This window comes from Talpa europaea, assembly GCF_964194135.1.
Source record: "Talpa europaea genome assembly, chromosome: 9".
In the NCBI taxonomy this organism is placed as follows: Eukaryota; Metazoa; Chordata; class Mammalia; order Eulipotyphla; family Talpidae; genus Talpa; species Talpa europaea.
This window is the reverse complement of record NC_140076.1, coordinates 80,915,683-80,932,561: the sequence shown is the minus strand read 5'-3', so window position 1 is coordinate 80,932,561 and position 16,879 is coordinate 80,915,683. Positions and strand designations below refer to the sequence as shown.

Genomic DNA, 16,879 nt, shown 5'->3' with positions numbered 1-16,879 from the left:
CGTGCCATGTGGGACCCTCACTGGCCTGCCAGGATCAAACCGGTGCTGCAGAGGCTGTGGACAGCTTCACAGTGTGACACTCAACCGCCTGCGCCACCAGGGGAGGCCCTACCACAAATCTAAAGTACCTCCCAGTGGGGACCCCTAGAAAAGGGTCAAAAACAGCCAGACAAGTCTGGGAGGAAAAGAGCAAAATTAAAATTAAAATAAAAGGTGTCATTGTTAACATCTCCACGGGTCTCTCACCGATATCTGTTTCAACCAGTTCAGGACCAAAAACCAAGTACAGCTTCTTTACATGTCTCTCTGCTCCATGTACTTCCTTCAGGTCTCCTCATTGCTCTCCATCCTTCCTTCCTTTTTCAGTCTCCTCTCCAGTTTCTCCTCCCTGCTCAACTGCACCCTCCTTTGGGTGGGGCAGGAAACCTGGAACCATCCCTTTTTCCTGGGCACCACCCCATTACACTTTGATTTTGCTCTCTTCCTTCCAGACTTGTCTGGCTATTTCTGACTCTTTTTTATGGGTCCCCACCGGAAAGTACTTTAGACATGGGGCAGGTTTTCAGGCCAGTGAACCTGCTTTGGGCCAACCCTGTTTGACAGTAACTTTGGATGCTGGATTTGGAAATTACATCATCTTTTCTTTGTCGCACACTAGTTGTATTAGAGTTCCTTTCCATTAAAGGTATTCTATGCTTTGTCTTGATGTGGTGAATGGCAAGTCCCTATTTAGAGCACGCAGATTTGGAGGTTCTGGGGTGCCCCTCTCCCTGCCCTGTAACACTTTCTCAATATTTAACATTTTTTTGAATAGGTAACACATTCATCTGTAAAAATTCAGAAGTTACAGAAAGGAATGTAGTGAAAAGTCCAGCAATTCCCAATAATCCTTACATAGTCCCTAAGTATTTTTTAGAGGGTTGTGTTTGTTGCTTTTATAAACCACCAGACTTCCACAAGTTAACCTTTACTGCCTTTTAATTATGTATCCCTGTTGCTTCTGGATTCATTGCTTATTAACTGTATAACTACTCTATACCTATTTTTTTTAAAGACTTATTTATTTATTTACACAAGCACTGGGTACAGTAAGAAGCGCAGGAGGGTGAAAGAATTCACCAGAGCCGGAGCGGGGAACAGAACAGGCAGACTGACGAAACACACTGCTGAGGGAAGCAGCGGGCACAGCAGGAGAGGTCTGTTTCGCCATGTGGGACCCTCGCCAGAGGCTGGGTATCGAACCTGCGCTGCAGAGGCTGCGGGCAGCTTTGCAGCCCAGCGCTCAACTGCTGCACCACTGGGGAGGCCCTACTCTATACCTATTTATTCATCTGTAAAATAGGCATTACAGTGTTGTAAGGATTAAATGAGATTATCAAGTACTTAGAACAGTGTTTAACATATAAAAATGTTGAGAAAGTCCTTGATGGTCTTTCATGCTTCTTTCTACTCATCTTTCTGGGAATGCCAAGAATGCAAGGCCTTGTTGTTTACCAGGGTCATTTCTCAGGTTGTGCTTATAGTGAGCAACTCTGAAGGATGAAGCAATGTCTCCCTCCAAGACAAAGAACAGGTTTGATTACTGATTCCTTAAAATGGTAGGTTCTCTAAGATCAATGTTCCTCAGCAGTGATGTAAATCCACTAAGTGCACAGCATTCATCTGAGCCCATCATGTCACCCCCCTCCCCCCCAGGAGGCTTAGGGGGCAGAAGGTGTTGACACAGGCATGCTGAAGCTCATCTTGTTTCCGAGGTTGGAACAGTCCTTTGTCCCTGAGTCAGGAATCTTGTGTCTTCTATCAGGATCCATGAACAATAACAAACCACCAGATTTGAGTAGTAAGTATTGTGGGCAGATCAGGGTGAGGCCGGAGGGTCAGTAAAAGAATTCACCAGAGATCGTGTGGAGAACAGAAAAGGGGTATTTATTGAAGTACATTGCTAAGAGAAGCAGTGGGCGAGAGAGGAGAGGTCTGTGCACAAACAAGGACTTGGGCTTGTTTTATTACCTGTTTCTCAGGCTTGTCATGACTGGGGAATGGGTTTGGGCAGTTAGTGCTGGGATGTCTGGTCTTGGGTGTTGACCTTTGACATAGAATGTGTCCTGGCTCTGCTTAGGCATTCACCTGTCAAGTGATCAGTTTTAGGACCTGATTCCCTTAGCGACCTTATCAATTCCCTCTATTAAAGCTTCCCAACTCTTCCTGTTGGGCAAGGTTTAGGGGCTTAGATGTTAAGGGTATTAAATGATACCCGGACAAAAGTGCTTATAAGGAAACTAAGTTAAAATCAGGCTATTTTTCCACCTTCCACACAACGGACAGCCCATACCTTGAAACGCTGTGTTTTCCACCATTCTGGACATCTAGTAAACAACAGATGGGCCTTGTGTTTGCAACAATGTATTGACCGTGTGGCTATGGCACTTAAGAGTAAAAGGGGCTAGGCAGGGGAGTTGCTGACCTGCCTCTCTCAGTGTGGGAGTCACTCTTGCTGTTTGTCTGTGATCCTATCTCAAACATTAGAGCACTGCAAAATGCACCGGAGGCTGCAAATTCTGTAAGAGAACTGACAATGATCCTACCTCGCCTGGGATGCTTGTTCGACGGTGCTTTTATTTTATTTTTTTTTTTTATATATTTTTTTTTTTTATAGAGGCATGCTTTATTTATTTGTTTGCTGGTTTGTTTGTTTTGTTTATACATGCACTGGGTACAGTCAGAAGCGCGGGAGGGTGAGAGAATTCACCAGAGCCAGAGCGGGGAGCAGAGCAGGCAGAAGGACCGAGGTACACTGCTGAGGGGAGCAGCGGGCGGCAGGAGAGGTCTGCGCGCCATACGGGACCCTCCTCTGGTGGCCGGGGAGCAGCCGGGGATCGAACCGGCGCCGCAGAGGCCGCGCGCAGCCTCGCAACCCAGCGCTCAACCGCTGCGCCACCGGGGAGGCCCTCGACGGTGCTTTTAAATAAACCATTTTCATTGTTTTTGCTCCTGCTCTTGTGTTTGCCGGATATTCACCATATCTGTTAAGTTTGTGTTTGGGTGGGTATCCAAAAACATTAAATTGCTGCCATTCGCCAAGACTTCTATGCCACTGGCGGAAACAAAGTAAATTTGAAAGAAAGGTAACTTCAAAATCATTGCTGAATTGAAATGATCACTTAGTCACTTTAATAGCCACTGAGACCTTAGTTTCCTCTATATGCTTTTGGTATACCTACGGCGCAATTTTTAGGTAGTTGCAATTAAAAGAAGTTGTGCAAAAATAACCGGGCCTTAGTTCCTGTTACTTAAGAACCTTAAGCAACAGCCTTAAGATGACTTTGGGCATTCTGAGGTTGTTTCCCATATGAGAAACAGAGAAAGGAACTCACGCTTCAGGGCTCACGAGGTTGCGGCCATGTGATAATACAACATATGCAAACATACAAAGTACTGAACAAATGAATTTTTACAATTTAAGCTGCCGAATCACAAATGTTAGTGTGTCCTAACGTTTAGGACAGTGATAGTGTGTCCATAGACTATCAAAGAAAAGGAAAAAAAAAAAAAACCCTCGCCGACGTCAACAGCTCAATCACACACGCACATGCTGGGTTAGTATTTCCAGAGATGAAATGCCTCAGCGCACACACGACAAACTACAACTCCCAGCAGGCTTTGCTCCCAATCGCGTCGCATCACCTCAGCTCCGGCCTGGCTCTAGCCCCTCCCCGCCCCCACCACCTAGAAACTACATCTCCCAAGAGGCTCCACGGTGCCCAACCGTTCGCTCTCTCTCCGCCCCCTGCCACCCCTTCTACCACCGCCGGCCGCTCCTCGGCCGACTGGAGTCCGCGGGCGGCGGAGCGGGCGCGCGCCGGGGGTCGCGCGGTTGCTGGCAGGGCGCGCGCGCGCGGGGAGGGAGTGGAGGCGTAGGGGGGCGGGGGGACGGCTCGCTAGCTCGCAAGATGGCGGACGAGGACGGGGAAGGGATTCACCCCTCAGCCCCTCACAGGAACGGCGGCGGCGGCGGCGGCGGCGGGGGGTCTGGGCTCCACTGCGCCGGGAACGGCGGTGGAGGCGGCGGCGGCCCGCGGGTCGTGCGCATCGTCAAGTCCGAGTCCGGCTACGGCTTCAACGTGCGGGGCCAAGTGAGCGAGGGCGGGCAACTGCGGAGCATCAACGGGGAGCTGTACGCGCCGCTGCAGCATGTGAGCGCCGTGCTGCCCGGGGGGGCGGCCGACCGGGCCGGGGTGCGCAAGGGGGACCGCATTCTGGAGGTGTGAGTATCCGGGCTGACCGCCGCCCCTCCCGCCTGTCCCCGCATCGCCCCTCGCCCCTGTCACCCTCAGGCCGCGCCTCTCCTCAGCCGCCCCGCCGACCCCCGCTTCCCTCAGGCCCCGCACCCCCTGGGGGGGGCCGTCCCTCCCCGGGCGTCTGCTGCCCCCACTTCCCTCCCTCAGGTCCCCACTTGGGGTCCCTGCCCCCATTCCCGTGGCTGCCTCGCTGCCCCCCGCCTCCCCCTGTGGCGCGCTGCTGGCCGCGCCTCGCTGCCTGCCCGGCTCTGCGCGTGCTGACCCCGCCTGCTCCCCGCTGACAGCGCCTCCCTTTCGGACCCAACCCCTGTCCCCTGTCGTGTCCTCCCCAAGTTCTCGTCCTTAGCATCCTAGTTTCTCGTTCGCCACCACTGCCCGCGGCTCCCGTGGACCGTCCCTTCTGCCCTCTAGACCAAGTAGGCAGGACCTCTCTGCTACTCTCCACTTTGCCTCCCGGCGCATCACTCCTCCACGCGCGCTCTTCCCCCAGTTGCCTTCTCCGTGTGCTTAAGCTTCATTAAGCACCCCGTGTGTTTTTCTGTCCTACTGTGTCTCCCTCCCCTCCTTGCTCAAGCTCTGGGTGTCCCTCCTTTATGGACCCTTAGGTGCTTTTTCTGTGGGGAGGTGGGTGTCTTGGGCACTGCAGGTACTGGCATTCCCTGTTACACCGTGGTTCTGAGTCCAGTGTCTCCAGCTCTACATTGCTCTGAGTGCATCCCTGTTCTGCCCCCCCTGTTTTCACTCCTGCACGGTCCTCCTACTTCTTGTCAGGTTCATGGTAGAGTTGTTAACCTCCTAGTTCCCCCCCAATTCACAGTCTCCCCATCGGGTCTTTGTCCCCTCTTTTTCAGGGTATACTGGTTCCATTCTCCTGCTCTGTCCTCTTGTGATCCCACCCTTGACTTTATCCACTCCTTCTGTCCTCTAGATTGCTCCCCTTCCTTGTCTGCCTAGGCTCCTGCTGCTGCAACCCATCCTCTTTCCCTGCTGCAGTCCCTCCCCCTACCTACTCCTTCCTTCTCACCTCCCCACTTCATCCCCTAACGCTCTGACAGGATGCTGCCTTGTCTTGCAATTTCTGTGCAGACCTCCTCCCCTGCTCTAACCCAAGTGTTAACATTTGTGTTTTTATACTTTGTATTAAAATTTGCATAGTGATTGCTGGTTGCCTGGTGGGGGATATATGGTCACTTGATCTCCATTCTTAGCAGCGTTCAATCCTGTGTCTTTCTCTTTACCGAGTCTATCTTGTATGTCTGTTTTTCACGCTTTTGCCCTTTCCCTTAGTGTTTGGATTTGCCCTCATGAACTCTGTTTTTGAAATAAATGATATTTTAATCCTTCAGTCTTTTCTCTACTAAAAGAGGTTTAGCCAGGGTCTGTCAAATGGGATAGTATCTTGAAATATCTGGGTTGTAGAGGTGTGGATCCCTCTTTATTCATCTTAGGTCCCCTGCCCTTATTCTTGATAGTCTTATTCTATGGTGTCCACTATCTGTTTCCTCTTCCCTTCCACCTGAAGGAGGAGTATCTCACCAAAGCAAGTGATTGAAGATTGTATACCTTTCCTCTGTCCTTTCTGTAAATAGATGCTCCCTCCTCCCCCATTAATATCCTGTATAGTCTTTTCTAATATGCTTTGGCTATATATACCTGATCTTTTGGGGAGCAGGGTATTCAGATAATAGTGACCTTTTGCTTTTCACCTGGTCACCTAATTGTGTTCTTTTTAGATAACACAGAGTCTGTGACTGGTGTACCCTTCTAATAGATGCTCCTGGGATTGGTTGTCTTTATCTTTAGAAGTTAACTTTGGATTCAGCTCTTGGCTTACTTTTAAATTTAGTAAAACTAATATATTTACTTAGAATTATAAATTCATTGTAAAATTCCCAATTATTTACTCTTTACAGGAGCTAAAGGAACTAAAATGAGACAAATAATTCTGCAGATAGTTACAGCTAATGTGATCTACCATTGCAAATATAGATACACATGTATATATCTCGACTAATATAGCTGCTGACTTCTTGCTTCTATTGTGGTTTTTGTAGTAGTACTGAGACATAAACTTAGTACTGTAAAGGAGAAAGAAGGCCTGGGAAGATCACCTAGGGCAGGTAGAAGGACTTAAGAGGCCCAGGATTCCAATCTAGGCCCATTCCTCCTAAAAAAAAAAAAATAAATAAAAAGACATTACATTTTGGCACATCCTTAGTGGTAAATAGAGAGCTTTGTATCTTTTAGTGGGGAGGGCAAAAACACACTCTTTGCTTGGAGAACCTTTCTCTGAAAAGTTGTGATGATCAGACATCTTGGCATTGGTTTGTCACTTTACAGCTGCATTTTGATTTTCCCATCTTTGAAGTGTCTCTGCCACTATAGTGGAAATAGTGATAGTTGCAATGCAGAACTGTGCTAGTTGATAAATCCCTTGAGACCTCATCTGTGCAGTTTCTTTTTCTTTTCCTTCTTCCAAAGTCTGTATCTTCTTAGATTTTCAAGTTGGAGGGGGATATCAGCATCCAAATAGACAGGAGACTTGAGGGATACTTGTGTCTGCTACTTATTTTGATTTCAGGTAGTTGTTAATTTTCTTAAAGTGTTCTCTAGGCAACACGACATAGAGGCTCCCCCCACCCCCAATTCTTTAAGTTATGCTCTTTCTTGTCCCAGGAAACCTTTGCATGTTAATGAAGTGCTAAGTGGGGTCAGGATTAGGCACAGGTAGATTACTAATGTATAGAGTTTGTATCAAGTCATAGGTGGATATTTAGACCTTGAAAATTGCTATTTAACCTACACGTCTTATTTTAGATTCTTTCATCCTCTACAAAATTATGTTATCCCAATTTTTATATAGTACAGCTCTTTATACGACTGATAAAGGTGTGAAAGAACAGAGTAACTTTGAAATTAAGGGAATACAAATTTGGAGCAAAGTAAGAACATCAATTTTTGTGTTTGTGGTTTTTTGTTGTTTTTTTTTTTTTTGTTTTGTTTTTTTTTGTTTTTTTTTTTGGTAGTCTGCTTACCAAGGCACAGTCCTCACTGAATCTTGGAATAGTAGTTAAACAAAATCAGTGTAGTTCAGTTTGTCCTTTCTCCCTTCAAGTAGACTAGTTTCTAACTGGTTTGGGAAAGAGATGTTTCAGATCTTTGTACTACAGTATGAACAAGCCCTCTGGGCTCTGACTTCTACTGCAGATGGAAGGTTTTCTCGACAAGCAACCGTAATCTCTACCTTATAATTTTTCCCAGAGTGACACATTTTGAGTGTCTATCTTTTGATGTGTATACACCTGAAGGCTAACGAGAGATGGATGTTTTCAACAAATAGGACCAAAATAAATGTCTTTGCATTAATTATATAATATGTGAAGTAACATTTGACTTGTTAGTTTTCTTAAGGTTAAAGTAGTTCCAAGGACTCTTGATTGATTTCTTGAGAGATTCCATTAGAGGGGTTTAAATGTGCAGTGGCTGTGGAGATGGTACCATCTCTATGTTTTTGAGAGACTAGATTTGTTCTTTGTCTAATTTGTTTTGTCTCTTTGTTGTTTGGAGAGTGTGGTCTTTATTTAAGAATGAACCCCTAAGTTTGGCTTGTAAACACTCAAGATCATAATACATTTGTGCTAGACAGAGAGTTTGTGTTTTTCCTCGATGGCCACCTGGTAATATACCCATCAACTTTCCCTTGTTAGAATTAAACTATATGAAAAATTAATATCTGATGTCTTATAGTTAAGAAGACTGATACTTATCAGTTGAAAGTTTAATTTTAGTAACCTAGGAATACGTGGTGGGCATTCTTCTTTGTTTCATTATATGTGAAAGATGGATGCCATAAGAAGTATTTTTACAAGTTGAATGTCATGTAACATTGACTAAGTATCTTTTTAAAGAGTTGCTTTCTCAATTTTAGCTGAATTCTACTTGGCTCAGATTTTTTAGGTAGATTTGGGAAATGGTGTTTTTGATGAAAGGAAATTTTTGTGTAGTGATTCTCAAACTTTAGTGACCATAAGATTCATCAGGTGTGCTCATCAAAAGTATAGATTCTCAGACTCACCCTTTGAGGAGTATGATTTAGTAAATCTTACTCGGGACCTAGGAATTATAATTTTTTACTCCCTTGCTCTGTGTGGGTCATGCAGCCCACATACTAACTTGTATCTGGAGCAACACTGCAAATTATAGGCCTTGGGTTCTTAGTTCATTTGAGAGTCATAAATTAAGAATTATAATGACAAATTGTGATTTTTGTTAGGCTTCTGAGCTCCAGCCCTTTGGAAAATCAGTTTAGTAGCAAGGTATTGAGTCTTGCTAAGCTGTTGTAATAAAATGAATGGTTAAGAGGTAGAACAAGTTAATAGTAATAATAATTGTTGTTCAGCTTTGCAGTGTCTACAGTGTGTTATGGTTTGCACAGGGTTTTTACATTTGATCTTCACAACAACCTGGAAAGGAGGGAAAGTACAAGTTCCTTGAGGGCAGGGGGACTGTATACATTGTTTTCCTAGTCTAGTGACACCTAGAAATGTGATTCAGTAAATACTCACTGATTGAATGTATGTATGCATGTTATCCTTATTTTATAAATAAGAGAGGATACTGAGTGTTGTACTAAGGAATGTTAACCAGACTTACACCCACATCCCTGGATTCTAAATCCAGTATATCTTCCATTTATTTTCTCAGTTGCACTTTACTTTTAGTAGACAACTGTTATTATTGTGAATAGTCTCTTAAAAAATCTTAAAATTCAGTTACCTTTCTGTGAACTTGAATGGCAGTTGAGCTTTGGTTCTGTTGTTATGAAATATAACTGTCTTACATCTTTACCATACTCTGATTGTTGAATTGGCTAGGAGGCAGGAGATCAAAACACTCATTCTTTGCCCTTATTGTTGATGTTTTTCTCAATTGGTTATCAGTGAAGAGAGCATGCCAATCACACTTTTAACCCAAAGAAGTAGTTTAAATTCCATACAAAGCTGAAATGGCAAGCTAAATTTGAAAATAGCATCACTTTCCCCTAGGAATCATTTCCACTATAAACTAGTGGCAAATCAATAAAGCTTTTTTTTAAAGACTTATGTATTTATGCATACAAGAGCTGGAGTGTAGGCCAGAGGTGGTGGGGGTTGAGAGGATTAACCTGAAACAGAGTGGGAGCACAACAGGCAGACTGACTGAAATACACTCCTGAGGGGAGCAGTGGGTGAGACAGGAAAGGTCTCCTGCGCCATGTGGGTTATCTCCCTGGTGGGGGATCGAACTCATGACGCAGTGGCTGCCTGCTGATAGTTTCATGGGGCTGAGACTTAATCTCTTGCACCACCAGGGAGGCCCCAAATCAGTAAAACTTAAAAAAATAAAAATTTTCCACAACTGTGTTACCAGGAAAAGATCTTTTTTTAATAATATGTAGGTTGTCTGGGTCATATAAGTGAAGAACAGTTTTCTTTCCAGCTATCACTGTAGTTTGTTTCAGGTGAGGGTTTGTTACCATGCTTTAAAGCATAATTATTTTTTAAGATATGTCCCATTGGGAATAATTCTTATGATCTGGTAGATAAGCATAGAGACTCAACTGACAAGTAAACATTTAGAATTTACCATCACTGCACAGTGCTTTGGAAGCATGACCTGTGGTGAGTTCTTTTGTTAGATGATATTACTGACCCAAAGGCTCTTGTGGTGGTTAGGTTAGTTAAGTCATTCTGCTCTTCAGCTATCAGCCATCTAAATAGATGACTTCTGTACTTCACTTGGGCAATCTAGTAAGTGGTACAATTCCAGCCCGTATTTGGAAATTAGTACCTAAGCAGTTTAAAAATATTTTTTTAATTGCAGCCCAGTTATAGATACATTTTATGTTACAAGCTAAGTACCCCCCAAAAACAAAACACCCGAGAGGTTTCACAAAACTGTTTTTGATAGTATCACACACTGGTAATTTTCAGTCTGTTCAATGTTGGGGGGGGGGAAGGGATTTTTTTTTTTTTTTAAAGATTTATTTATTTATTTATACAAGCACTGGGTACAGTCAGAAGTGCAGGAGGGTGAGAGAATTCACCAGAGCCAGAGCGGGGAGCAGAGCAGGCATAAGGACCGAAGTACACTGCTGAGGGGAGCAGCGGGCGGCAGGAGAGGTCTGCGCATCATGGGGGACCCTCCTCCGGTGGCCGGGGAGCAACCAGGGATTGAACCTGCGCCACAGAGGCTGCGGGCAGCTTCGCAACCCAGCGCTCAACTGCTGCGCCACCTGGGAGGCCCTTGTTTTGTTTTTTGAATGCTAATAGTGGCCCACTACATTACTTTTATGACACATTAAGCTGTAATCCACTATCTGAAAAACAATGATTTAGGGCATGACTTTTCTAATGTTGGCCCACTAATACCACCTCATATTCAGTCTGGTTCCATAATTAAGCACAAACTCTGCAAAGTGCTGTTATGCTTATATGAGTCACTCTTGCCCTTGAGAAGTTTACATGGCATGGGAAGGTACAGGTAAACCATTTACTCTGTAAAGCAAAAATGTAGTGATGGAGATAAACAAAAAACATGATGGGGATTGGGAGAGAGTGACTATGCTTGAGAAAAATGGTGGGTAGACAGGTAAGAGAAGGCTTTAAACTGTGATTGAAGGGCAGGTATTAATTTCAGGAGGCAGAGAAGGGGGAATGAGTCTATAGACTGAGGAAACTACATGATCAAGTGGGGGAGGATGTGAAAAGGTCTTAGGGTAACAAGAAATTTAGAGTTGCTATTTGTAGACAGTTGTGCTTGATCAAAAAAGGCTTTGAATACAATGCTAAGTAAATTGGATTTTATTGTCTTCTTGAAGTAAGATACAGTTGAATGTATATACATTAATATCTAGAGCTTTTTATGAGTTAAGTTTTTGTTTAATTATTTACCCAAAGAGTTGAATAACCTTTTCAAGGCCAAACAGGAAAATCACTTTGAGACTTAGAAGAATTTCAGAGCATCTAGTCTCTTGGGCTGTCTTGTACTATATAAAGAAGGGATTTAAGAACAACTAAGCTCTAACATCCAGAACTGGGAACAGCTGGTGGGAGCTGGTTGCCTTTAATTTGTATATGTATTTTACTTCACAGTCCGCTCTCGCTTCTCAGATAATTCATTTCCCTGTTTTATTAGTTACTGTTGTGTTCATAGTTGCTAAGTTTGCATCTTAAGGTGCTGCAGGCTCACTTGTGCTCTTTGCCCTACGTGTGAGATTCTGTTATGGCTGTACTTCCCTCCAAGTTGATAGGCTTGATCTGAAGATGCCTCTTTTAGTTTAAATCTTTTATCTTGAAGCTACTTGTTGGTGCTTAAGGGGACTGAAGAGACAGCGAACTTAATATAGTGCTAAGGTTTAGATCTGCAGTCTACTTTTAAAATAGTTCATATAACGACCCTTCAAATAAGTTAAAGGATTGGTGGTGGCCAGAGTGAGTTTTTGTCTTCTCTCTCTGCTCTGAGGGGTACTTCAGCTTTGAATTTTGTGATGTGGTGTTTATGTGCATGCTGTCTATCATTTGGCTGTCTCTTTTATTACTTACTGTGCCCTGCTAACTAAGGTTCTCATAATGGTTGAGGAGATACACCTATCTGTATGGTATGAAAGTTGCAGAGTGAAGAGCTGTATTTGAATATGCTTATGTGTACTTACCTCAGTGAACTTTCATTGTTATAAAAACATTATTTAAAAATGATTTGTTTTTGCTTAAGCTATCTGGAATTACAGATTCTTGTGTCAGGCCTCAGAGCAAGATTAGATGACACATCTATGTATTCTATGGACTTGAAGCACAAGTAATTCATTTACTTCTCTTTGGAAAAGTACAGAACAGTCTGCAGAGAGTCAGCTGCTTGTGTGGATGTTCTCCCAGCTGCTCAAGAGGCTGATTACTCTTGCAGAACTATCCAAGGAGATTAACTAGGAAACTGTCTTTTCCTCCCCCTCAGTGTTGCAGTACTTTTATATCTGTGATTGTCTAGTTTTGGTTTTGCTTACTATGTTTTTAAAAGATGGGAAATTGATTGATTTAATATTTGGTGATCATGGAAAATCTATTAAAAGTTTTGGAAACTTTTGTGGATGAGTTCAATCATGTATAAAGTCTGTGATTTGCAAAGTGTATAGTTTGTCTTCTGAGTTGTGGGTTACTTAGTTCTTTTTACCCATTAGTGTGGTCATTTTGATACTGGTAGGGCTAAGAACTGCTTTTAGCTCTGTTTTCTCAAGATAAGTAGCCTGCATCTATCTTTGCTTAGAAATAGCAATGACTTGTTCTCTCTACTTGGTGTTTTGAAGTCAAGGAAATGTGACACTGAAGTTTCTTTTATGAGTTACATACTGCATCTCAGATTTATATTGCTGACGAAGAAAAGGTCTTAAACCTTCCTTCTTGTTTCAGTATGTTGAAATACACTACAATTTACGAAACTAGTCTATTCCTTAGTTTCCAAGAGAAATTTCCCAAATTTAATTTGGATTAAGGGTGGTGTTTAATTGCTAAAGGGCCGTGTTTCAAAAGTATATCTCATTATTAGTATTTAGAGGCTATCTTTCATAAATCAAGGTATTTTGAGCTCTTTGCACGCTCAGTGGTAGTGATAGACATTTCTGTTCACACTCAGGTATAGTACCTCTGTGACTGGGTATTTAGGAAATGGATATTGGGATTCAGGGTCCAGGCTGTCACCAAAACAATCTTACCAGATCACATGAGGAATCATGCTTTTAATTGCATTAAGTAGTAATTCAGAATGTGATATAGGGCAGGGAGAAGGGCACCCCAGAACCCCAAACCTGCCTGCTCTAAATAGGTTCTGCCATCTGCCGCATCAAGACAAAACATGTAAGTCCTTTAATGGAAAGGAACTTTAATACAATTAGTGAATAATACAGAAAAGACAAAGAATACAGTTTCTAAATCAAGTACCCAAAGTTATCCATCCCCTCGTGGGTAAAAGTCTACCCAAATGGGGTTGTCCCAGAGCAAGGCCTGAAAGTGGTACAAGTCTAAAATACCTTCGGGGACCCGTAGAAAAGGGTCAGAAACAGCTAGACAAGTCTGGAAGGAAAAGAGCAAAATCAAGATAAAAGCTGCCATTGTTAACCTACCCACAGGTTTTTCACCCACATCTGTTTCAACCAGTTCAGGACTCTGCTCTGTGTGCCTCCTCCAGGTCTCCTCCTTGCTCTCTGTCCTGCTTTCCTCCCTTCTGCTGTCTCCTCTCCAGCCTCTTCTCTTCCCTGCTCAGCTCCACCCTCCCTTGGGTGGGGCAGGGAACCTGGAACCTCCCCTTTTCCTGGGCACTATCCTGTTACAATAGTAGTGAAATAGAACCTTAAAAAATTAAGATTCCCTCTTTGATAATTTACCTCTTTTGCAAACTAAGATTGTTGATAAAGCTGGATTTTACTTAATTAACTTGATCAATATTCCAAATTGGAAACTTTTGGGGGTTGCATTGAAACTAGCCGTGTAGGCAGTGGTTCAAAATGTAGTAGATATTCCAGCACTAAGTTGGTGTTGGGAAATGATTTAGGACAGACTGTTTTGCTGATGAATAAGTTAGTGAGGGTCCCTCAAAAATAGTGTCCATAGGAGGGAAGTGAGTGAGTTAGGCTAGGGAAGCCATTATGCTTATTAGCCACTTTCTTACTCATCTCTAACATTCATTGTTCCCACAGTGTGAAGTAACCCCTTACAACCATCAGCCTTATGTTTGAATAGAACCATAAAGTTGTTTTATGCTCAAGTTTTTTTTAATTTTTATATAGTTTTTACATTTTTCATTTTTGCACAATGTATGCAGCATCAAGTTTTTTAAAGACAAAAACTGATACCAAGCAAAATGTCCTGTAAGACCTTACTGGTAATTCTTTTTTTTTTTTTTTAAAGATTTCTTTATTTATGCATACAAGAGCTGGGGTACAGGCCAGCGGTGCGGGTGGGTGAAAGGATTCACCAAAGACAGAGTGGGGAACAGAACAGGCATACTGACTGGGGGGAGCAGAGGGCGAGACAGGAGAGGTCTGCTGCGCCATGTGGGTTGCTCCCTGGCTGGCCAGGGGATTGAACTCATGCTGCAGAGGCTGCAGATTGCTTCATAGTGCAGTGCTTAACCCCTTGCGCCACCAGGGAGGCCACCCTTACTGGTAATTCTTTAGCCTTTATGTCCTGAGGAAATCCATTGCAATTATATGTTTTTATACTAAGTGTGGTGTATTTAGTTTTCATGAGATGAAGCAGTGCAATTACAATAGATTATTCCCAGAATTCAGTGGAAATAAAGGCTTGTTTTTAAAATGTCAACATTTTGATTTCTTCTTCATTTTGCTATCCTTGGGCTTAATGTCCATACATACATTGATTTATAGTGACTAATAAAACAATTTCCTCACTTTTATTTTCCAAATATTTGAATAAAAGCTTCACTTTGAAGTTGCTTACGTAATTGATCACCATACTTTCTTTTTAAGCCTTATTTCAAGCCTTCCATACTAGAGAGCAAAATGATCGCTAACACTAAAGTTTGAAATATGTAGAGCTTGCATAGTATTTTTAGTACAGTGAAACCAGTGTAAAAGTTAAAAATAAGGAGTGAAATTATGGAAATGCATGAAAGAAAAGCCATTACTACAGTTGCATGTTAACCTTAATTTTTTTCATTCATTCAGTAAAAAATTTAATGCATACTTACTTTGTGACAAATACGCTATTAGACTCCAGGTTTAGAAAGCTGAATAACATGTAGTCCTTGTGGAATCTAGCAGATTGACAGATCATTTCAGTCCTGGAGCAAACCCAGGTAAGGTACCTAACCAGAATGGGGTTTGCTGGGGAGATAAAGATTGAAGCCTCAGCCTCGGCTTTAACCTCATCCATCCTCCTCTTTCTACCTCCTTCCCATCAGATGAACAAATTTAGAGCAATTCTTCAAAGTCCCCATTAGTACTTTTGTGCCCTTGCCTTGTTTCCCAGACATAAAATACACTAAAACTAAGAGGATTTTATCACTCAAACCAAGACTCTTTGGAAAATGAAAGGGTCCCATCAATTATAACAGAACAGTAGGTCCAAACTTGGTTTGTCCTGGCAGTTTGGAACTCAGGTTTATGGCCTTATTAATTTTAGTGCAGGAAGCTGTTTTAAAATTCTACGATTGGAATGTGGTATTCTAAAAGAAATGAACAAGTTTTTTTTTTTTTTTATTCTTGGGGACAAATGGCTACGTTCACCTTAGAGGTAATTATTGGATAACAAATGAACTTTTCTTCTAAATAGCTTAATTATAATTTTATATTTCCAAAATATTTTACAGCTGTTTCATTATATATTTTCTTGAATCATAAATATGATTAATTTGTTCAGAAATGAATATACTTTTGTAGATTCCCTTGAAATTAGAAGATTTGAAGAATCTGTTATTATTTCCAGGTAATAAACCCTGTCACTTCTGGCTTGAGGCATTAAAGTTGATAGTCAGATGAGTCTTATTTGTACTTTTTTTGCCTCAGGCAGGATTCTTTGTGATTAGAACACCAGCCAAGGGTAAAAAGTTCCAGTGATGGTAAGCAACTTATCTGATAAGTTAGTTATTTCCCCCTCTTTTTGGGAAGACCAAAGAAAAAAAGTATATGAACTATACAACTTTTTTTTTAATTTATTTTTTTTATTTATGCATACAGAGCTGGGGTGTAGGCCAGAGGTGGGGGAGGGGAGTGGTAAGAGGATTCACTCTAGACAGTAGGGAGCAGAGAGCAGGTGGATTGACTGAAACATATCGCTGAGGGGAGCAGTGAGTAGATGGGAGTGATCTGCTGCTGGAGAGGTCTGCTGTATTGTGTGGGTCAGCTTCTTGGCCTGGGATTGAACTCAGCACCCTGGCCTGGGATTGAACTCGTGGTGCAGTGGCTGCCCCACGGTGCCAAGACTTAACCACTTGTGCCAAAGGGAGGCCCCTAGTCCGTGTACTTTATGTACTTAAGTATCTTTAAAGGTTTCTCTTAATGTTAGATATTTGGCTGAACCAATTTTTTTTCAAATACAGTGTCAGAAGAAAATGGTTTATTGTCTTGAATGCTTTAACATCTAAGGAGGAATTCAGGACTCTAAAAACAAAATCAGAATTATATTTGTAATTCACTATAATGGTATTTAATCCTGTGTTTGGTTTTAACTTGTCTCTCAGGTTAAAGCATAAAACATGAGAGAGATGTTGTTCTCTAGTTACTTTATTATCTGTTGTGGAGATTTTTAACTATGCTTGGTTCAAAACATTTGTCCTGTTGTTTATAGAAGATTAGTATATAAAGCCAAGTCAGTAGTCGGTATAAAACTAGCTTGCTCTGGCTTTACTTTATCTTCCGTACTTGTGTGAAATAGGCTTGTAAAACTTAGAAATATCAAAGGCTTAGTTTATTTTTCATGAAGATGTGGGTGGTGAAGAAAGAGGATGTGTTTTATCCATTAAATATCAATAATTTCATGCTGTAGATATGTGTATAGATTAATCTACTAGGATTTTCATAACATTGTTTTATA

General features: G+C 42.3%; 1 protein-coding gene across 2 annotated transcripts in view; it reads left to right on the top strand.

The window, feature by feature from the left end:
- Positions 1-3,950: 3,950 nt before the first annotated feature.
- The window catches only part of SNX27 (sorting nexin 27), a gene marked incomplete at both ends in the record, with an annotated part of 82,934 nt that continues 70,005 nt past the window's right edge, over positions 3,951-16,879 (top strand). For both annotated transcript variants that reach the window (XM_084243245.1, XM_084243244.1), the window contains one exon: positions 3,951-4,264. In XM_084243245.1, the coding sequence (XP_084099371.1) occupies positions 3,951-4,264 (314 nt within the window). The remainder of the gene's footprint in view (positions 4,265-16,879) is intronic.